General features: G+C 48.9%; 2 protein-coding genes across 2 annotated transcripts in view; both read right to left on the bottom strand.

The window, feature by feature from the left end:
- CD101 (CD101 molecule) overlaps positions 1 to 1351 on the bottom strand; it is a 37158-nt gene extending 35807 nt beyond the window's left edge. The window contains exon 1 of the mRNA XM_042953584.1: positions 1220 to 1351. Within this exon, the coding sequence (XP_042809518.1) occupies positions 1220 to 1262 (43 nt within the window). The 5' untranslated portion in view covers positions 1263 to 1351. The remainder of the gene's footprint in view (positions 1 to 1219) is intronic.
- Positions 1352 to 12602: 11251 nt separating this feature from the next.
- PTGFRN (prostaglandin F2 receptor inhibitor) overlaps positions 12603 to 22212 on the bottom strand; it is an 85192-nt gene continuing 75582 nt past the window's right edge. The window contains exons 8-9 of the mRNA XM_042953583.1: positions 17766 to 18071; positions 12603 to 16231 (exon numbers count right to left, since the gene is read on the bottom strand). Of these exons, the coding sequence (XP_042809517.1) occupies positions 16065 to 16231; positions 17766 to 18071 (473 nt within the window). The 3' untranslated portion in view covers positions 12603 to 16064. The remainder of the gene's footprint in view (positions 16232 to 17765; positions 18072 to 22212) is intronic.

The raw sequence follows: 22212 nt of genomic DNA, 5'->3' as shown, positions 1-22212 counted from the left end.
TCCATGCTTTAGTCACAGCACTTAGTTCCCCTACCATCACTTGAGTCCCCACACTAACACAATCTAGTCTCTACAGCAGGAGTTCCTAGCCTGGGTCCACACACAGGATCACAGGGCCCATAAACTCCAGTGAAAAACAAAAAACTACATCTTTATCTTCACAAGTCTTAATGAGAACTCAGCATTTCCTTTGGTCATGAATGTAGACAGCAAACCATAGATATTTCCATATCATATTACAGTTGTTGAAAATATCTTGAAATATGATTCATACGCATTCCTACTTTGAAGTTTGGTGGTTGACAGACCACCTCTAGATCTCCTTATGGAATCCGCAAAGAAGCAGACACATCACTACGTCACTCTTTAAAGATATTTTGATGATTGCATTTCAGCATGACTGACTTCCCCTATAATCTTATGCATTTCATTTTAGGCATTTAAAAAATGATGCTAAGGTGGGTTCTCTAGGCTTCACCAGATGCTAAAGGAACCCATAGCACAAAACCAGTACCTGCTACTTGCTCTGGAAAGATTTCATTCCCAACCCAGGCCATTAGCTTTTCAGTCTACCCCCAAATGTCCCTTTCCTCCACCCTGTTCTAATATGTTTCGATGCTCCTGGGCCATAGCTAAGGCCCCTCCATATGCCCTTTAGCGGAGCCCAGTGAATCTTCTTGGCCCCTTCTCAGTCCCTCAGGTCAATTCCCCCGCTTCAGTTCGTGGGTGATGTCCAGAACCTTCTTTTAGCTTAACCTAAAACTACTAAGTACCCTAATGCCTTTTCCTTCCATCCAGCCACATCCCCAAGGCTCACACATCAGAGAAACCTTCAGGCCACCTGTCAGTCTGGGGAGCTGGGCCCTCACTCTCTCCAGGGATGGGTTAGCCCAGGAAGAAAAGGTAAATGCAGGACCAGCAAAACTGGCAGAACTGGCCCCACAGACAAATGTAAAAAAAAAAAACAAAAACAAAAAAAACAAACAAAACAGTGGGACCAGGTCTGTGGGACTCAACCAAGCACTGCGCCTCCCTGGAACTCGAGGATGCTGAGGCAAACCATGAAACCATTATCAGTAAGTCAAAAATTACTGCGTGTGCCAGAGATGTGTGGCACGGTTTTTCCCGTTAAGTACCAAGTTGTCCTGTTCCACCACCCACCAGCCTCCTGTTGACTAGCTCCGGTGACAACAGAGACAGGCACAATTATGACACTTACTCAGAAGGAGAAAGAGAGATGCCACATATAGGATGTGTGCCATTTGGACCAGTACAGACCTCTCCTGGCGGTGTCACTGAAGTTGTTCAGACACCCAGTGACAAAGGCTGTGCTCTCACTACAAAGGTAAAGAGGAAGCAGTGGTGTGGTTTCCAGCCCACTGAGAAAGACAGATGGTTTGCACAGAGCAAAACCGTTTGCATCATGAACTTTTTTGCTAATCACTCAAATCTGGGTGAGAAAAGTTACACTGGGTAAGTAAACGTATACAGATAGAAAGAAGAAAATACAGACCCCATCCTGGCTAACTGCGTATCCTTAAGTAATCACGAGGGAATATAACTGACTAAATAAAAAAAAACCAAGCTGAAATTTTCTCTTCTTAGCCCTTACCTGTCCTTCCAACTTGGGAGAGGAAGGGACCGAGAAATGCAAGGACCCCCCCGAAAACACGAACCTGGGGAGACATGAGGTGCTGGTAATGTCAGTCTCTGGAACCAGGCTGCCTGGGTTTGCATGCAGATTCTATTTTTAATAGCTCTATGTGCTTGTTAACTTTTCTAACTCATCTACAAAATGGAGATACTAATAGTATGTACCCCATCAGACTGCTGTGTGAATTGAATGAACTAATTCACTTAAAGCACCTAGAACAATATCTGGTACTTAGTAAATGCTCAGTAAAATCATCTACCATCATGTGACATGTAAGTGAATCTTCATCTGCCCAATATGGGCCTGGCACCAAGGATGGTCAATGAATGCCTAAATATGACAGTTGGCACTGAACCCAGGCCAACTCACCCTAGAAGACAAGATCATCCAAGGACGGGCTCACTGAAGACATTCGTTCCCTAGGTCAAGGCTACATCTAGATACATCAAGAATGAACTGGCCTGCTTCAGGCCACAGTATCAGGCAGATTTCTGCTCGTTCCATCCATCCATCCATCCATCCATTCATCCATCCAACTTGTTTAGTACTTCTGTGTTCTGGGTGCTTTGCTAAGTTCTGCACAAACGAAGATGTTAACAACCCAGCCTTTGTTCTCGGGAAACTTCCACCTACTCAGATAATCACAATGCAATGTTTTCGAGCACAACAGTCAATGCAGCTGCTGAAAGGGGTAGGAAAAGTCAGTGGGCAGGAGACAAGGTCAGGCTGGGCGGGGCTGGGCCAAATGAGACAATTAGGAATGAAGAGGGGCAGGTACAGCTGGGGGAGAAGCAGTCTAGTGTGGATACTAATGCACCAGTCACGTTCCCCTGTTGGGGTAAAGTTTGAGGCTGGTATGGAGGGAGAAGGGTCCACAGAGGCAGGCTGGGGCAGATCTTACTGGTAAGAAAGTGGTCTAGTTTCATTCTTCTGCATGTCGCTGTCCAGTTCTCCCAGCACCATATGCTAAAGAGACTTTTTTCCATTGGATACTTTCCTGCTTTATCGAAGATTAGGTGGCCAAACATTTGTGGGTCCAACTCTGGGTTCTCTATTCTATTCCATTGGTCTATGGGTCTGTTTTTGTGCCAATACCATACTGTCTTGATGATTACAGCTTTGTAGTAGAGGCTAAAGTCTGGGATTGTGATGCCTCCTGCTTTGGTTTTCTTCTTCAATATTACTTTGCCTATTTGGGGTCTTTTGTGGTTCCATACAAATTCTAGGATTACTTGTTCTAGCTCTGGGAAGAATGCCGGTGCAATTTTGACTGGGATTGCATCGAATGTGTAGATTGCTTTGGGTCGTATTGACGTTTTAACAATATTTATTCTTCCAATCCATGAGCATGGAATGTTTTTCCATTTTTTTATGTCTTCCTCAATTTCCTTCATAAGCTTTCTATAGTTTTCAGCATACAGGTCTTTCAAATCTTTGGTTAGGTTTATTCCCAGGTATTTTATGGTTCTTGGTGCACTTGTAAATGGGATCAGTTTCTTTATTTCTCTTTCTGTTGCTTCATTATTGGTGTATAAAAATGCAACCAATTTCTGTATGTTGATTTTGTACCCTGCTACTTTGCTGACAGAGAAATGTTTTCAGGGGTCAGAGAAATCCTATGGGAACTCACTGTACTTTCTGTAATTTTTTTTCTATAAGCCTAAAATTAGTCTAGAAAATAAAGTACTTAAAATATTCCTTATACTGTATCCATAAAGTGGATGCATTTTGTATTTTTAAAAATTTTAGCTTCGTAAAGCGGATTTAAATATCAGGGGAAAAATAATAAATGAATAAACTTTGATCAACTCTGTAAAAAAAAAAAAAATATATATATATATATATATATATATATATATATACACACTGAGGACAAATAGCTAGAGATGCATTTGGAATTAGAAGGTAGCCTCTGATCTGAGGATCTTCTGAGGGATGCTGGAGCTGGGTGGAGGTGAACAGGAACACGATTGGCTATCACACAAGGTAAGTTAGGTGAGGTCACCTGGGAGAAATGCAAATAAAGAGATGGACATTTGAAGGAGGGAGAAGGCATAGCTGATTTGAGGAGAATGGGAAATCAGGCCAATCTTTAGGGTAAAAGCAGCATTTAAGATAGGACTTACTTTCCCAGTGGAAATTATAGTACAATAGGGTAACATTCAACAAACTCAGATCTGGAAGCCTCTAGCTTCTACCCTTTTTTAGTTTTCACTTTCTCTCCCTCTGGTGTTATTTATTGGTGATGATACCTAACAATTAGCTCTCCAATGTTAGTCAACCTATAAATATTAATGTGTTTAGTGAAAAGCTCTATACTTCCCTTTTCAAGGTACTATGATGCAAGGGTTGGAGATAAAACAAGTGGAAGACGAGCCCTTCCCTCCAGGAACTTGAAATCTAGTTTAATAAACAACCATAGATAAGAAGCAGTAGCCAGTTGGCATGAGCTCCTAATCACGTGGGCCTCTCCACAGCAACGCTTGAGTGTCCTCACAACATGGCGGCTGGCTCCCCCCAGACTGAGGCCAAGGAGGAAGATGTAGTGCCTTTTATGGCCTAGTTTCAAAGTTACACACTACCATTTCCGCCCTATTCTACTTGTTAAAAGGGAATCATTAAGTCCAGCCCACACTCAAGGGGAGGGAAATTAGGCTGTGCGTTTTGAAAGGAGGAGTGTCAAGAATTCATGGACATTATTTTAAAATCACCACAAACCTACACCTATATTCAAACAATTTTTAACATTTTTTCCATATGTGCTTTATATATGTGCTTGAATATGTATGTATTTGTTTGAAAGAAAGAAAAAAAGGAAGGAGGGAAGGAATGGGAAGGAAGGAGGGAGGGAGAGGGAGGGTAACCAAATAAGGCAGCGTGTGTCGAGTATCCACTTTATGGCTCAAACGAGAAATATCCTAAGAGTTAATAGGCTGGAGAGGCCACTGTAGGCAGGGAACAGCCATAGGTCATTCTGAAAAGGCTGGTTTTAAGTATGTCCTTGGGGATCTGTATGATTCAAACAGGCAGAGGAGGGAGGGAAGGAAATTCCACTAGGGAGAAATGAAATGTACAAAGATACAGAGGCAGGGATGTGCAGGTTATATTTAGGGAACAGTTAAAGGATAGTTTACCTTGAATAGGGATTTCAAACTACTCTCCAGGCTGTTAACTGTAACATCAATGGGGCTTCAAGTACAGTAATTTGCTCATCATTTCAGTTGGAGAAGTCATGGGTCACCCCCAGGCACCAAAATTTTAGGCAAACACACTGTATGAGTTAGTTATTGCTGTGGAACAAACCACAAAACTTTGGTGGCTTACAACAGTAAACATTTCTTTTTGTTCAAAAGCCTGTGGGTCACCTGTCCAGAGCCGGACGGTCTAGAACAGCCTTGGCTTGCATCCCTCGCACTCCCTCTAGTAGGCTAGCCCAAGCAGGTTTTTATGGTGATGTCAGGGGGCCAAATAACTCATGGAAACACAACAGCGCTTTTTAAAGCTTCTACTTTTATCATGGCTGCTAACATCCCATAGACCAAAGCAAGTCACATGGCCAAGTCCAAATGTAAGAGATAGGTTAACAGCCTCCATCATCTTTCTAGTGAGGAGAACTGCAAAGTGACAGGGGCAGAAGGACAGGTAAAGAACCGGAGTCACTGATGTAATCAATCTGCCACATGCCCTGAAAGAAGAATTAGTTTAGAAATGGGCATTGACCACAGAGACGATGGTTGCCAATAATACACGGTATCGGTATTCCTGAAATACATTCAACCAAATAAATATGATGCAACTTCTCATTTCTAGCCGTTGCCAGAAAGAATGGTTTTTTCCCCTTTTCATTTTAGTGGCTCCATTTCTGCCAGAATTAACACTGACTGAGTGATGTCGCTTCTTTTCTGGAGAGGAAAAAAGAAAAGAAAAAGAAGCTTTCCGTTGTCCACAGGGGGAAAAAACAAGAAAGAAAGAGAGCCAGAGAGAGTGTTATTCCATTACCTGGGGAATCACTGCATTGTAATTGTATCAGCTGAAAAGAATGTAAAAATGTACTTCCTGAATCAGATGGAGGGAGAGAGCCAGTAATGGACAAAGCAACACAGGAATGTACAAAAGAAACAATTTTGTTCCAGTTCCTGGAAGATTAATAAAAAGAAATGTGTGGGGTTTTTTTGAGACTTGAAATGCACACGTAGCCCACAAAATCACAGCAGCTAGATATGTGGCCTCCTCTCTGAAGCATTCAGGCCCCAACATATTTCAACAGGGACCTTTTACACTTAGGCTTTGTGCAAGATATTTTCATATACACGATTTTAGAGAATAGCTCACATCACCATGTGACAGGTACGACTAATCCCATCTTACAGATGAGGAAACGGAGGTTCAGAGGAATCAACTGACCTAGCCAAGACTGTATGGCTAGGAAATGGATGCCTATTTGCTCTTGGCTCAGTGATTTTTATTTTTTTAATTTTACCTCCAGTACAGTTAACATACAAGTGTTATATTATTCTCAGATGTACAATATAGTAATTCACCAATTCCGTATATCACCCAGTGCTTATCACAGTAAGTGCACTCTTTAATCCCCATCACCTATTTTACCCATCCCCCCGACCCCCTTCCCCTCTGGTAACCATCAGTTTGTTCTCTATAGTTAAGAGTCTGTTTTTTCGTTTGTCTCTTTTTTGCTTTTCGTTTTGTTTCTTGAATTCCACATGAGTGAAATCATATGGTATTTGTCTCTGACTTATTTCGCTTAGCATAATACCCTCTAGATCCATCCATGCTGTTGCAAATGGCAAGGTTTCTTCATGAGATTCCATTGTGTATGTGGTGTGTGTGTGCGTGTGTGTGTGTGTGTGTGTATACATACACCATATCTTTATCCAGCCATCTATTACTGGACCCTTGGGCGGCCTCCATAATTTGGCTATTATAAATAATGCTGCAATAAACAGGGGTGCATGTATCTTTTTGAATTGGCGTCTTGATATTCTTTAGGTAAATGTCCAGTAGTGGAATTGCTGGATTGTAGGGTAGTTCTATTTTTAACTTTCTGAGGCACCTCCATACTATCTTCCACACTGGCTGCACCAGTTTGCATTCCCACCAAAATGCACGAGGGTTCCTCTTTCTCTACACCCTTGCCAACATTTATTTCTTGTGTTTTTGATTTTAGCCATCCTGACAGGTGTGTGGTGAGAGTGCTCTTGCTATTATACCTTCTGGCTTGCCGTTCATGATTCCAGAAGGCAGAGAGTGGGAGGAGATGGAAAAGAAAAACCCCAAGGGGTCAGTAGGAAGCTTGTCATGATTTTCCCTGTTTGAGCTCTTGCAGCTTAGGTCAGATTGAGGGCCATCCCACAGGTGTTGAATTTGCCAAGGCAGAGGAAGCCTGCGGACCAAGCCTACATTCATGGAGCACCAAGCAGTGACCCCACAGGAAGGGACCATACTGACCTCAGTCAACACCCTTGTGAGGCAGAGGAAGAAACAGGCTTTGAGAGGGCCCAGCTGTGACCTGGCCCCGCGATGGAGAATGATACCCAGGTCTCTTCCCACTTGCCTGGCTCCACCAGGAGCTGACAATTAGTTAACCAAGGCCGAAGAGCTTTTCATGGGGCATGGCGACTCCTGTCTGTGGGGAAAAGGCTGAACTGGACTTCTGTGGGCAGGGGCAAGAGCCAGGGCATTGGGTGGGGATGCGGCTTGGGCGTAGAAGATGGGGAGTCGGGGACGGTAGCAGAAGAGAAAGAGCAGCAGAAGGCATTCCTAGGCCATCTGCCGTCTCCAGATACTCCCTTGCTAAGGGCTAGTCCTTAAATTTCCTACCAGGGAGTAACTGACAGCTGTGTCTCATCCCCCATTTGTATGCAGACCATCACATACACTTCCAACCCCACCTTGTCCCTTAAGTGCCAGCCCAACCACCTTGTTGGTGGAGAACATTTCCATTTGAAGGTCCTCCAGGAAACTCAAACTGGAGTCTGAAGCTGAAATCCTTGTTTTCTTGTTCACACTTTGAGTGTCCGACGTGGTTGGACGCGGCTGTATCCACCCAGACCCACGCTCTGGCCTCCACACTCCACATCCGGTTATAAAGTCCTATCGGCTCTTCCTCAAATCTTTGAGGAGTCCATCCTACCTGCTGCTGTCACAACCGGGGGCCTCGATTTTCCTGCTGGACTAACGCAGTTCAATTCATCTCCCAGCCTTCCCTGCACACCACCCTCCCCGATAACAGGATGATGTAACATAGAAACCTAGCCAGGCATTCTCCTGATCAAAGTGTTTCGGCAGCTCCTCAAATATTTCTAGAAGATCCAGTCCACACTCCTTGACTTGACCTTTATGAGCCAGCCCTTGTCAACTCTCTGCCCTTCAGACACAGAACGGTGTCTTTCTGCTGGGTCTTACCATTGTTTCCCTCTTTAACTGTGCAGATACTAACTCCTCTCCTTGGAACCCTGCCCCCTCCCTACCTGGGAAATACCTGTTCATTCAAAACAATTTAAAATCTAGGCTTGTAGATTCTGTCATTTTTATATGGTAATAAAATGAATTATTTATGTGCCACCCTCTCCTACAAGACCTATGAAATTTCGTAGTGATAGGATCCAGTGCTGACTCATCTATCTAGTCAACAAATACTCAAAGCTTAGAATATTCAGGCTCTGTGGCTGGTGTACTGATTTACAACACGCACAGGAATTTCTCCCTTACCCACGGCTTTACTTTCTGCAGGCACCTGCAGCCTTTTGGAAGCAGGTGATCCTCCTTCTGTCACACCGCCACAAGGTCAGTAGTAGCCTAACGCTACATCACAATGCTGACATCCGTCACTCACCTCACTTCATCACAGGAAGGAGAGTTACAGGACCACAAGGTATTTTGGGAACAGGAGAGACTACATTCACCTTTTGCTATCGTATATTGTTATCATTGTCCCATCTTATTAGTAGTTATTGTTGTTAACCTCTTACTATGCCTAATTTGTAAGTTAAACTGTATATATGTACACATAGGAAAAAAACATTAAGTAAACAGTTTGGTACTATCTGTGGTTTCAGGCATCCTCTGGGGGTCCTGGAATGTATCCTCTGTAGATAAGGAGTGGGGGGCATGAATGTATAGACTTTGGAGTCAGAAAGGTCTCAATTCAATTCCTAGTTCATTTGAGCAAATTAATGTGTCGTAATTTCCTTATTTCTAAGAACGGGAATATTAACAGCAGGAACTCTATCATCTGAAATGATTAGAGCTGTTGGTCAATGAACAGAAAATGTCAGGTAAAGTTGAGAATTGGAAAAAGATTCCTATGTACGTTACGCATGTTATTTTCAATTGGAAGAAGATTCCTATGTACGTTATGCATGTTATTTTCTTTTTTTTTTCTTTTTTTAACGTTTATTTATTTTGGGGACAGAGAGAGACAGAGCATGAACAGGGGAGGGGCAGAGAGAGAGGGAGACACAGAATCGGAAGCAGGCTCCAGGCTCTGAGCCATCAGCACAGAGCCCGACGCGGGGCTCGAACTCACGGACCGCGAGATCGTGACCTGAGCTGAAGTCGGACGCCCAACCGACTGAGCCACCCAGGCGCCCCTATGCATGTTATTTTCAATTGGAAAAAGATTCCTATGTATCTTACACGTTATCTTCACGTCAACCAACGTATTCATTCACCAATCTCTCGACATAAGCCCAGGTCTTTCCTTGGAGCATGGGTCTGTTTTCCGGAGGCTTCTAACCCTTTCCTGCAGAGACCAAACCTATCATGTCTAGTCTAAAACTTTAAAGTTTGAGTTCTTTCAAATGAAGTAAGAACTTACGATTTCTTCCAAATGAAGAATTTAAGAAACATTTGCGAAGCCAACAAAGTCCAGAATCTTTTCCACATTTTCGTGATTTGTCCGCCATCAGTCTTTAACAGTTTTGCCTGGACCTACTGATAGCATTTTTTTTTTTTTTAAAGCAATTTGTCTTGGTTGAGCCTTTCCAGAGAATTCATCTTACTTTTATCCACACTTGGTTGGCAAGCTGGAGCTTCTGTATGCAGTTAAGAATATGCAGATTATGACCTGCTGAATGAGGGGGCACGAGCCACACACGTGGGGTCAGCAGGTAGCTTTCTCAGCATCCAAGCCCCCCAGGGCCGCTTTGATGGAAGGTGCAGTTTCCAGACACTCACACAAAGGACGTAAAGTCACAAGATTTATTACTTGCACATCCCAGCCAACGGGCATAGGGGCACCAAGCTGGGGTTAGGGTGGCCTCCGTGCCAAGGTCACGGGTGAGCACGAGATAGAGAGCAGGGGAGCAAACCCCTATTAACTTTAAGGTGCTTGGGGTGGAGGGTCTCAATCCAACTTTTCCAGGGCTTCACTCTAAATGGTTATTTTATTTTAAATTTTTATTTATTTTTGAGAGACAGAGAGAGAGAGAGAGAGACAGCAGGAGCTGGGGAGGGGCAGAGGGAGAGGTTGGAAACAGGCTCTGTGCTGATAGCAGACAGCCCGACGCGGGGCTCAAACCCACACGCTGCAAGATCATGACCTGAGCTGAAGAAGTCAGACGCTTAACTGACTGAGCCACCCAGGTGCCCCTGTGACAAAATATTTTAAGTTGTTCAATAAATAACTATGTGAGCTTCTAAAATTACAAACGCGTGTATTACAGGGTCTTGTTCCCAAAGAGCCCCTCCAAGTAGCTATTTCAAAAGGTGTCCAGAGAAACACAAAGCGGGGACTGATGGCAGGATTCCTAAACTCAAGTCCTTCCCTAAGTGTCCAAATTCTGGGTGGGAGTAGGGTCGTCACCTGTAAACATCTAGGCATCTCGTCACCACACCTCTTTTTCTGGCACTCACATCTCACTGGTGGCCGTGCAATGGACTTATGTAATCACAGGAGCCACACTGGTGGCAAAACAGGTTGGAGGATAATCAGGACGGCGAGGGCTGAGGTGAACGTCGCCGCTGTAGGTGGAACTCAGGTGTGCCCGTGCAGCCGGCAAGCCTCAACTGGCGAACGTATTAATCATGTCCTTCTATGTTGTTTTCTGAGACTCTAATATCTAGGGCCTCGTTGACCCTGGGGACCGCTGCTCCCAGAGCCGGCCAGTTCCTAGCGAGAGGAACTGATTCACCGTGAGCACGCCTTGCACGCACAAAGCCACGGACCCAGAGCCCACGCCCCCACCACCTTCTCCAGCGGCACCCACACTCAGGACCACTGTCTCCTGCCCTCCTCACCCCAGGGCCAGGTACCAGAAAACTAGGTTTTAGGTTTTCTGCACCCCAGAGCCCAATGAAATTAACCAAACTGCGGACCCTGCCTTGCCCGTTCTTCCCCGTGAAAACCACGATAAAGGCTGCTGCCTGTGCTTCTCCCCGCCCTCCACCTCCTGATGGACCCTGGTCTCGGCCGTGTGGCCTCCCAGCGTGTGGCACGGTGCGCCCCCTCCTCTTGGGATCGGTGAGTATAAAACAAACTAGCTTTTCAGTGCCGGTCATCTCTTGTTCTGCTGGCCCTGTAACACCTAATAATAACAAAACCCGTATGTTAAAAAAAAAAACAGGGTGCGACGTACAGTGGTCTGTGGGTCAGAGTTAATGAGTGGCTTTTATTGGGAAGATCCAGTTACACGGAGAGCGGTTAAGACAGCGTCTGCTGAAGCCACCGTGGGAAGACTGGAGGTACTTAACCTGGTGTACGGCATATTACAATAATCCCTGTGTTTGCTGTTGCCATGACGAGGCCCCTGGGGCCACAGCAGCGAATGGTCCCTGCCCTCACACCACTTTCAGGCTTCCACAGCATTTGTCCGGGGCCCTCAGCTAGCCGGGAGGAGCAGAAAAGGCTCCCTGGGACCCAAGTACAAGTTAGCCAGGCAAGCAAATGGTATGTGGGCAAGGTATGTGGGGAAGCAAATGTTTGTTTTGTTTTTAATTTAAATTTTTTTAAATGTTTATTTATTTTTGAGAGAGACAGAATGCAAGCAGGGAGGGACAGAGAGAAAGGGAGACACCGAATCTCAAGCAGGCTCCAGACTCTGAGCTGTCAGCACAGAACCCGAAGCGGGGCTCGAACCCACGAACTGTGAGATCATGACCTGAAGTCGGACCCTTAACCGACTGAGCCACCTAGGCGCCCTGTCGTTTTGTCTTTGATTTAAACTGAGGTAGGTACAGGTTCAGTCATCGGTAGGGGGCTGCTAAAACCCAGCTGTGACTATGTCACATTCTGATGTGAGCAGAACCCTCCTGGTTCACCGAGAAGCATGAGTGACGGGCCATCCCCCACAGTACGGCATTAATTGTGCATTTATACTTTGCATGTACCTTCTATATCCTTAGGCAAGGTTAGTAACTGGGACGCAGACCCGGACCCTGAAGACCTCACAGAGAAGCTCCCTACCCAGGACACTATGGGACCCACAGGGGAGTGTGGGGTGGGGGGGCAGAGACCAGCAGAGAGTTGGGGCTCCAGAAGCCAGTGGCCTGGGAAGGAGCACTGTTTTTCTATCACAGGGGCCGGCACCTCCTGGACCAGTTTGGCTCCAGACTGGGTCATGAGTCAGAAAAGCCGTTGTGTTCCAGTCACGATAAGGTCACAGAACCTTGCGTTTGTTTCCTCATCCGCAGAAAGGAACAACGTCCAACTTCCCCCTCTCATGACGAGAGACCCGTAAGGTCATGAGAACTTACCAAAGAACCAGGAGACCTTCCTCGGCAACAGGATCCTGGCCCCCAGCTTTCCGTGTGGTGGGGCTCTCAGTACTGATCCTGTTAGATCCACTTCTATCTTTAGTGACAACCTACAATGTTATTGCAGGAGTCAGAGAGATCGGAAGGTGTTAAAGCTGCCACTGGCATTCGGCCGTGATGCCTCACGCAGAGGGGACCAAAAGGTAACGAGACCAAGTTCCTCACACGACTTCAATTTAAATTAAACTTCCTTTAATGAAATAAAAAACAAACGGTGCATTGCATAATATCTGTGGTCACAGTATAAAACAATACAATTAGTTCATGTAACATCGGGTATGGACAAAAATACACGAGACCCTTTCTTTGTCTATGTCAAATCTGGCAGATCCTTCTGTGCGACGCTAAGAAAGACAGAGAGTCAACTTTTTTTTTTTTTTTTTTTTTTCGCCTAGTGATCTGCGCGCAATATTTATCACGGAGAATTTGGTCAAACAGCAGAGGAGGACTTACCGAAATCCCAGATCCCTTCTTCCTCTGCTGCCATTGGTGAAGCTAAAAAAAAAACACAAGTTTTCTGAAAGTAGCAAGTTGTGTAGTATTGCTTATTATTCCTGCCCAAAAGGCTCAGTCTTTGGCTCACGGATGTCAGTGACAAAATCATGGCTGCAGGCAGTCTGTAAAGCAAGAAGCGAGAGCCACCGGGGGAAACAGACAAGGGTCTGGGCAGGAGGGATGTCCTTTGCCAGGATCTTAAGGAAAAGCCACGTGGGGGAGGGAGGGGGAGGGAAACACACAAATAAATACATTTCTAAATTAACATTTAAATCCAGTTGGTGAGTCAGAGTTCCATCGTCCCATGAAAAATCCGAAGCGTTGTTAAAAAGTCAGAGTTTGCATTTTTTTTTTCTTTTTTCTTTTTTAAAAAGTGAAAAGTGTTATGTAAACATCATAAAGTAAACAATTGAAAGTAATTTTGAGGCTTCTATCTGAACATAGCTTAGGCTCTTCCTGGGGGCTGTTTTTATGATAAGTAAAAAAAAAAAAAAAAAAAAAAAACAAAAAAAAAACCACCCAAACTGTTTATAAAGTTTCTTTTTGTTAAGAAGTGCAATTTCATCTGTGTGAATTGTGGCTAGGTTCTTCTTCTGTTCACACCAGTGCCTCTGGCAGGAACCCCCTTCCAGAAGAGCACTTTGGGGGGGTGGGGGTGGGGAGCCGTATTTGGTACAGCAAGAGAGTGTATCTCACATATTTAAAAGGACACACATTCCAGGTCAGTTTCTGGCCCTGGATGGAGTGAGGTCCCTGGTACAACACCCTGGGATTTCTTCCTCCTCTGTACCAGCCCCGCGGCGACTGGCAGTGTGGCCAGCCCCACGATCACAGGGTGGGGTTGGGGTCAATGCCTTAGCAACCCCAGCCTCAAGCTGCAGTGGCAGTTTGCAGTCAAATGCTCTACCATGGAGCGATACCCCCAGCAGTGGCGGTTTGAGAGCAGAAGGTACAGCATGTGAACACCTGTCACTTGCCATGTGTCTGGCGTGACCCGTCCATGGTTTTATGCATACCTGGGGCCACCTGGCCACACTCACAGCAAGGTACCCTTTGCTCTACCAAGAAGGGCCTGCACTACAACAATCCTGAATCTTCTTTTAATGGTGATAACTGTGTGGACTCAAAGGGCACTGGTGTCCCTAACGTAGCACCTGTGAATGTGTGTTCCCTCTTCCGTTCCCGTATATACAATCACCTGGGACCCACCTCCTCTGAGATAGCATAGTTAAGAAACAACTGGTAGAAAAGACCCGAATCTAGTGCCATCAAGGCCTCCTCCTGTTCCTCTGGTCACCCATGCTCGGGTGGGGCAGGTGCTGGGCTTGGAACTCATTTGTGCCACTACCGTTAACACGGCGTCTACCGTGGGTGGTCCCCTAGGTGAGCAGGACAAAAAGGGAAGCGGGGTGGCAATCTGCCTCCTGGGGGCGACTCAGTGACAAGGGCAGAGTGGGCTGTGGGCAGCGCAGGGAGGGAAGCAGCGGGGACGATGGTGAGCCAGTGGGCGGGGGAGTGTGGCTCGTCTGGCCCCTTGTGACAAAGAGCCGCACATGAATGGCCATCATTTTGTAGGACTTTATTGCTCAAAACAAACGAATCTTTTTTCCCTTCGGAAGACAGAGCAGCGTGAGATCCGTCAGAGCCAGGATGAAAGCGCAGAGGATTGCAGTGCGGGGCATGACTCACCAGTGAGCCTCAGAAAGCCCACTGGGATGCTTCCGAAAGGCCAGTGCTATGCAGGGGCAGATGCCTCGGGGAGCAGAGGAGCTCTTTTGGTCCGCGTCCTACTCCGGGTACGAGCAGTTGGGCAAAACGGATTGCTCTCAGATCTACTTTGTAGGCTGTTCACACGGCAGTAAATTGCTGGTTTCCTTCGTGTTCCTAACAGGAAAGCAAACATACCACAAAGCGTACCCTTGCTCGCTGACCCCCAGCGGGGGGTCTTACGAAGACTTGAAGGGCTGAAAAGGTCATGGAAAATGCACGGTTCTTCCAGGCAATTTCTGATTCTGTGAAGTCGGTCAGTCTTGCGAAAGCAGCAATACACCTTCACATTAAGGAGCCCAAGCAGCCACGAAGGACGTGGGGTACACGTGTGGGTGTCCCTCGGCGGCCGAGGCCTTCGCCTCCCACGAAGGGCAGGAGAGGGGGACGGAGGTGGCGTCCTCCTCCAGACACAGCCCCGGCACCCCGACACTCCTGGCCCGAGCCGAGGACAGCTGACCCCCCAGGACTCTCTTCTGCACTCCCTGGGGCCCCCTGAGGCACGGCGGCCTCAGAACCATCGGAGTGAGGGCCTGCTCCTTCCCTCGTCCCCAACCTCGTCTTCCTTGAGGACCTTCTTACTGCCCCAGACAGAGGTGGCTGTGTATTTTTCTTCATATTCATTCTTAAGGCTAAGGTGGCAAGATAAGGTGCTTGGTGGGGAGCCAAATTCTAGATTCCAGGGCCATTTCAGCACGCTCTCATAAAGCAAATACGAAAGAAATGGAAAGGGGGCAGAGAAGCAAAAAAAAAAAAAGAGGAAAAGGAAAAGAAAAAAAAAAGCATTTGGGCTCAGTAAGAAGTTACATACTGCAAGTTTAGATTTCAAATGTCTAAACCCCTGAAAATACGGGGTGGGTAGGGTGGTCAAAGCCACGAATGAGCCTGCGGCACAGGTCTGTGTTGTCGCTGGGCCGGGGCGGACGGCTTCATCTAGCGGCCCTCCTAACACGGGCCCGACACGGAAGCTGGCTCCCGGCGGGCAGCTCTGTCCTCACCTAAGACAAAGAACTCTGAGAGCCACCGTCCTTCCTCACCGCGACCCCTCGAAACCAAACATACGAACACACACAGGTCAGAGATCTATAAACCGGTAGGAGAAAAAAATTAGACAAAGGGTAACCATTAAAAAGCCGCAGCCGGGAACACACACACGCGATTGTTCTACCAGAAAGTGCCGTGGGAAGAAGAGTCGTGGGCTGGTAAACGTGTCCGCGCTCAGAACTTGACATGCGGGGGGGAGAGAGCGCCCGGTCCCACCTGAGATTGGAGAGGACTGGTTTCTAGTGTCACACACTGCGCGTGAAAAAGATCGCGGTCCTCCTCCCGCCCCGTCGCTCCTAGACCGCCCCTGTCGCGGCTCCCCCGGCGTGGCCTAGTCCATTTCCATGGACATGAGGCGGCGGCGCTCACGCCTTGTCTCCTGGACCTCCTTCTTACAGCACCAGTGGGAGCTACAGTACCCGATGAGGCAGGACAGGAGCCCGATGACGGTGGACAGGCCCACGCCGATCAGCAGCGGGTACTTGAAGGCGTTCAGCACTGGAGGGAAGGAACAGGGGGATGCCGGTCAGTGATGAGAGGAGGCGGCCTCGGGAAGCCTGCCCCCTCCCCTCCCCACCCAAGCGGGTGTCCCCGCGGGGCCCAGCTCGCACTCAAGTTGTCCCCAGCACCTAGCGCAGCGCTCCGGGCAGGAGCCCTCTTATCTGCCCACAAAGTGAGCAGATGACACCCCGCCCGGTTCTGTGGGGGAGAAACAAAAAACCGGGAGAAAGATTTCATTCGTTTGATGTCTCTGAATGTCAGCTTGCTTTTTAGGGTTTTGGCAGGAGACTGATTTTTAAAAGTCAGTATAAGGGCGCCGCACATTCAGCAGCAGATGCGTCCTTAAAAGAAAAAAAAAATAACACACAACACTGTTCATACATCAATTCTGTGCATCGAATAACTGAAGTGTACTAGCGGGGCTATTTTAAGTAACACTAGAGTCGATTATCCAGGAAAGTGAATAATTCCCTCCCTTGTTCAGGAAATCTGGCTTTTCATATGGAGCTACTTGAAGCAAGGAATTTCTGCGATGCAAACAGGGGATAAATGACGAAGTTTCAGGAATGCACAGACATGGTACGGACCGCACACCCCCAAATCCCAAGTCCCTTCTCCCAGAAGCAGCAGCACTCTTTGCGCGGGGGCTAGCACGCCTGCTGGCAGCTGGCATTTAATGTCGCTCACCTTTCGGAAGAGCCCATCGTACGGCAGAGGAGACAGAGCGCCACAGAGGCTAAGGCATCCGTGGACAAGCTGGGGCTCCAGTTCCAGTCTCCCCCACACTGACATCTCCTCAGGGACACCCACTCAAAGCTCTCCCCTAACCCTCGGAGGCGCTGGGGCTTTAATTCTCTCTGGGGAATTTCTCCATTAACGTGTACTCTGAAGTTTTTGCAGAGAAGACAGGTTTCTCATTAGCCCAGGAACAGCTGCCCCCGCTCTGGGATGCTCGGGGAACAGAGGGGTGGGAAGGGGGCCCTCCGACCACCTAGTTAGAATGACTCTGGAGGTCGGTGTGGGCCAACAAGGCAGGGAGCCCCCTTCTCGTCCCAGGGTTCCAACAAGGCAGGGAGCCCCCTTCTCGTCCCAGGGTTCCGGAGAGAACCCCCTGCATGCTAATGACACCAGTTGGATCCTCCCTTTTCCAAGAAGCAAAACCAAGAGGGCAGGAGGGGCAGGAACCCACTCACCGCCTCTCCCGGGGCCCTGAACCCGCTCCCTCGATGCCGTTCTCTGGCTCTGCCTGGCAGAATCCATGCCAGCCCCGTGACAGGGAAAGGGGTCTGCACAGAATTCGGAGAAACCATCAAACGTCTCTCCGGTAAGTCCTAACCACCACCTCCCGGTGGCGGCTCGGGCACACGATGCCGCGCCTGGGGTAGCAGCAAGGCCTCCTTCTGCGTGCCGGCCCAGGGCAGGTCTACAGAGAGAGAGGGCCGGGTGCTGGGTGGCACATTCCTCAAAGGGCGGCCACCTGACCCTGTCGGCTGCCGCACAGCCCAGAGACATAACCGGACATCCTCCTTACCATCCATCTTCACAGTCACAAAGATGGGCTTGGAGTAGATCTCTGCCTCCTTCTGCCAGGAGCCTGTTGGGGACCTCACCCACGGGGTCACGGAGCAGTAGTAGTTGCCAAAGTCCTGGTCCTCGGAGCCATGGACTCGCAGCAAGAATTCCAGCACGCCGACACGCTCCAGGCTGAGCTCGCTCTTCTGGTCTCTCTCGGCCGTGGTCACAATCCCCTTCCGATCCAGAGAAGACAGGAGGACGGGAGCCTTGTCCAGACCGAAGGAGTGCACCGCGAACCAGGACACGTCAAAGGCCATGTCGTCTGTGGATTACAGACCACGCCAAAACCCTGGGTCAGCGCAACGGGCGGAAACGCCACACGAGGCTAACACGCGCGTAACCTCGCCAGGGGCCAGCGCTGGCCTGTATGCCTTGGGTCTCACTGGATCCTCGCGACCCCATGATGACGGCTCTGTCACACTGCCCGCTCAACGGTGGGACCAAATACCTTATTCGAGGTCACAGAGCCAGGGGCGGGAGAACATGCGGCTTTACCCAGGGAGCATAGCTGCGGACTCTGCCCTCTTTTTTTTTTTTTTTTTTTTTTTTTTTTACATTTATGTAGTTTTGAGAGAGACAGAGCACAAGCGGGCGAGGGTCAGAAAGAGAGGGAGACAGAATCCAAAGCAGGCTCCAGGCTCCGAGCTGTCAGCACAGAGCCTGACGCGGGGCTTGAACTCACAAATCGTGAGATCGTGACCTGAGCCAAACTCAGACACTTAACTGGCTGAGCCACCCAGGCGCCCCGACTCCGCCCTCTTTTTTTTTTAATTCATTTATTTTGAGAGAGAAAGGCAAAGGGAGAGTGAGCAAGGGAGGGGCAGACAGAGAGGGGGAAGAGAGAATCCAAGCAGGCTGCTGTCAGCGCAGAGCCCGATGTGGTGTGAGAACCCACGATCCGAGAGCAGGAGTCGGATGCTTGACCGCCTGAGCCACCCAGGCACCCCCAGAATCTGCCCTCTCTATCCTGCCACTGCCCAGTCCAACGGGCACCCCAAACTATCTCCCACAGCAGTGTTCCTTGACATTTCAGGCAGAAGAGCCCAGACCCAGAGGCCGCTAACCGCGGTCAAAGACAAAAGGTACGTAAAGTGACCGGTACACAATTCAGTGTCAACAGTTTAGATTTTATTGTTCTCAGTCCTTTTCTTCCCCGGCCGAAGCACTCAAGTTCCAGACAAGAGGAAAAAAAAACCGTCAAACTGAGAAAATTGAACACAACTTAACAGTCCCACAGAGGAATACTACTGAACCTTAAAGTACTCTGCAAAACGAGGGCTCTAACAGCGTCAAATAAATGAAGATGGGCATCTGACAAAGAAGACTGGTACAAGAGGCAATGCTCACAGGGTGTGAAGTCAGAGCACATGCCATGAGCCCCTGACCTCTTCCTCTGGCCGTTCCCAGTGGAGCAGCAGTGTCAGAACTGGGACACATCCAGCAGGCAAGAAAGGACCACGAGGCCACAAACACGGTTTTCTCTCTCTGTGTTTAAATGTTTATTCACCTCTCAGAGCCAGTGAGAGAGAGAGACAGAGCGTGAGCAGGGGAGGGGCAGAGAGAGAGGGAGACACAGAATCCGAAGCAGGCTCCAGGCTCCGAGCTGTCAGCACAGAGCCCGATGCGGGGCTCGAACCCACAAACCGTGAGATCACGACCTGAGCTGAAGCCGGACGCTCAACCAACTGAGCCACCCGGGTGCCCCCAACACCGTTTTCTCTCAAATTCACTTGACAAGGCTTTCTGCATACATGTGAAATTACCCCACGTCTGTTAAACAAAAAGTAACATTTATTCACTAGCGAAAATACACTGGTGACCTCCAATAGCGCTACGTCAAGGCAAACCGTATTCAGGTGCTTACGTATTAAAAGAAAAAAAACAAAAGCAAGACTTTGTACAAAATTATCCACATGGTTAAGTCCTTTCCAACTTGCTCTGGAAATGCTAAGCGCCAGAGCAAACCTCAGCTCCCTACCCACAGGATGACAGCTCTCCACGCCAACGCTCAAAATACCTGCTTTCCCTCCCCCTCGTCCGCTGTGGCACTTGAGCAGAAAATCGGATTGTTCTCAGTGTGTGGGTCATCTCTTGCCAAGAAGACCAACTCCCCGGGGGAAGGGGGGGCAGAGGAAGTGCTGTCAACATCCTCACGCCCTCACGGTGCCAGGGCAGAGGGGGCCCCCGGGATCATGGTCACGTGCTCAGTGCAGCTGTCGCCTGCAGACGCGGGGCGGTTACTGAAGGCAAAGTCACAACTGCTGTCCCCGTTATGTGGGCTCCGATTCGTGCCCCAGTCCCGCCGCACCTCACAGAGCTGAGGCCGGCCTGGAGGGCCAGGCTCCCGGGCTGGACCAGTATTGGCGGGCCACGTGGCCTGGAGGAGTGACTTAATTCCCCGAGGCTCAGTTTCCTCAGCTGTAAAATGAGTATTAGGGCTTCACCGTGGTTAAGTTAGCTATCTCTGCAAGATGCTTAGAACAGCACCTCGCACGTAGGAAGCGCTCGCTAGCCCTACCTCCACAGTACGACACGCACCGTCCACAAACAGGTGCTAACAGGGAGGGGGTTAGCGCCTGTAGCAGAGGCTCGCGGTGCCTGCCCCGACCAGCTGCTGACGGTGCTGACTGCTAACACTCTCACACCCGTGCCCTCTTGCCGAGGGTCAGCCTCAGCTGACGGAAGCCACCTCCTGGAGGTTAGGAAACACCCTTGCTCCCCAACCGTGTTCAGCCCGTGAACAGTGGCTGACTGACGGCGGGGATCTAAAAGCCCAGTCCCTCACCTCAAGGAGGCCATACTCTGTGGTACAACCCACGCGCCAGAACTCCCCGTGGGGAGTTAAGACTCGTTCTGAAGTCACGTCTTTGCCTGGCTTCCTTCCCTTGCCCGGCTGGACTCCCTCACTCCCTGGGCACACAACTTCAATTAATCACTTGCACACCTGTCTCGGGGCTTTGCTTCTAGAGGACGTGACCTAAGACACTGCCTCTAAAGGGCCACACGATCTGCCCCGTCCCTCCCCTTCTGGGCACAAGAGCGCCTTGGTGCTTGGCCCACGTATGTGATATGTCCTTTCCAAAAGAGAATTCCTTCACGGCCCATCGGATGCGTGAGGAAAACCTGAATTATAGCGTGTGCTTAATTATTCAGAATCTTCCACCCATACTGTCCACGGGGGCAAAGTTCTGGAAAACTGTGATCTGCATGATAACAGCCACCTAGAGCTTCGGTAATTACCCTGGGGGAAAAGACTCTTATATTAAGGGCATGATTAATATACGGGGACCCATTCATTTGCTGAGAACGAACATTTACATGATTTACTTTTGCACGTGTCACAAACGAGCTTCAAGGGTAAACATGGTACCAACCGCTGAAAAGGACGTACCTCCCCTCCTCCTGCCAGCCTCTTATACTTTCACTTTCGTTTCTACTTCTGAATCCCACTCTGTCCCCCCCCCCCCCCCCGTCCACATCTCAGCTTATTCGAGACCAAGGCACCCTACCCCGCACCTTGAGAACAGAGCTAACCAACTGGTGGCTTGGAGGGACTTCTTTTCTTTTTCACCAATTCTTCTTTCTCCCACCTCTAAACCTCAACCATGTCGAGGCTCCCTGCAAGAACCAATTCGGTGTCAACCAGCTAGTCCCGGGGTCCGTAACCTGCAGCCCGCAGGCCAGACCCAGCCTACCACCTATTTTTGTCAATAAAGCTTCGGTGGAACACAGCCAAGCGCATTTGCTTACATACTGTCCGTGGCTGCTCTCGCTGCGGAGGTGACTGCTGCAGAGGTGACTGCTGCAGGCCTCCCACGAGGCCAAAAATACTTCTCACCGGAACCCTTTATGGAACATAACTGCTGACCCTGCGGTAGTGGCTACCCGAACCGCGGGCCGGAGGGCCTGCGGCCACCCAGGCCTCTGCTGCTCGATGCCAGAGGGATCGTGCCGTTCACTCTGGTTTCCCTGCAGGCCGTCCTCGCGTTGCTTACAACCTGCCCTGAATACAGAATGAAAACCTGCTTCCCGTGCCCACCCCAGGGCCACGCATCCAGTGGTCTCTGCACAGAGCTCGATTCCTTTCAAACCCTGCGGGTCTAAGTGTCAGGCGAAGACACCGACTGGTCGCTGAAGGGGGCCAGGCAGAACAGGTGTAAGACTGATGGCCCACGGCTCCCAGGCGTCCTGTTGGCAGTGCTAATATTTTTTGCAAAGAAAAGGTTTACAAAGGTTTCCCAAGAATTTAAACAATAGCACCGCCTGGTCGCTCGCCCCATTTACTCTGCTCTGTATTTCATCACAGACTTAACACCACCTGATATTACATTATATGGTGATTTCTGTCTCCTTAATCAGGTGACAAGCTCCGTGAGAAGAGACGTGGAGTGTTCTAGTGCCTC

This window comes from Panthera leo, chromosome C1 (assembly GCF_018350215.1).
Source record: "Panthera leo isolate Ple1 chromosome C1, P.leo_Ple1_pat1.1, whole genome shotgun sequence".
Taxonomy (NCBI): domain Eukaryota; kingdom Metazoa; phylum Chordata; class Mammalia; order Carnivora; family Felidae; genus Panthera; species Panthera leo.
This window is presented reverse-complemented; position numbering and strand designations above follow the sequence as displayed.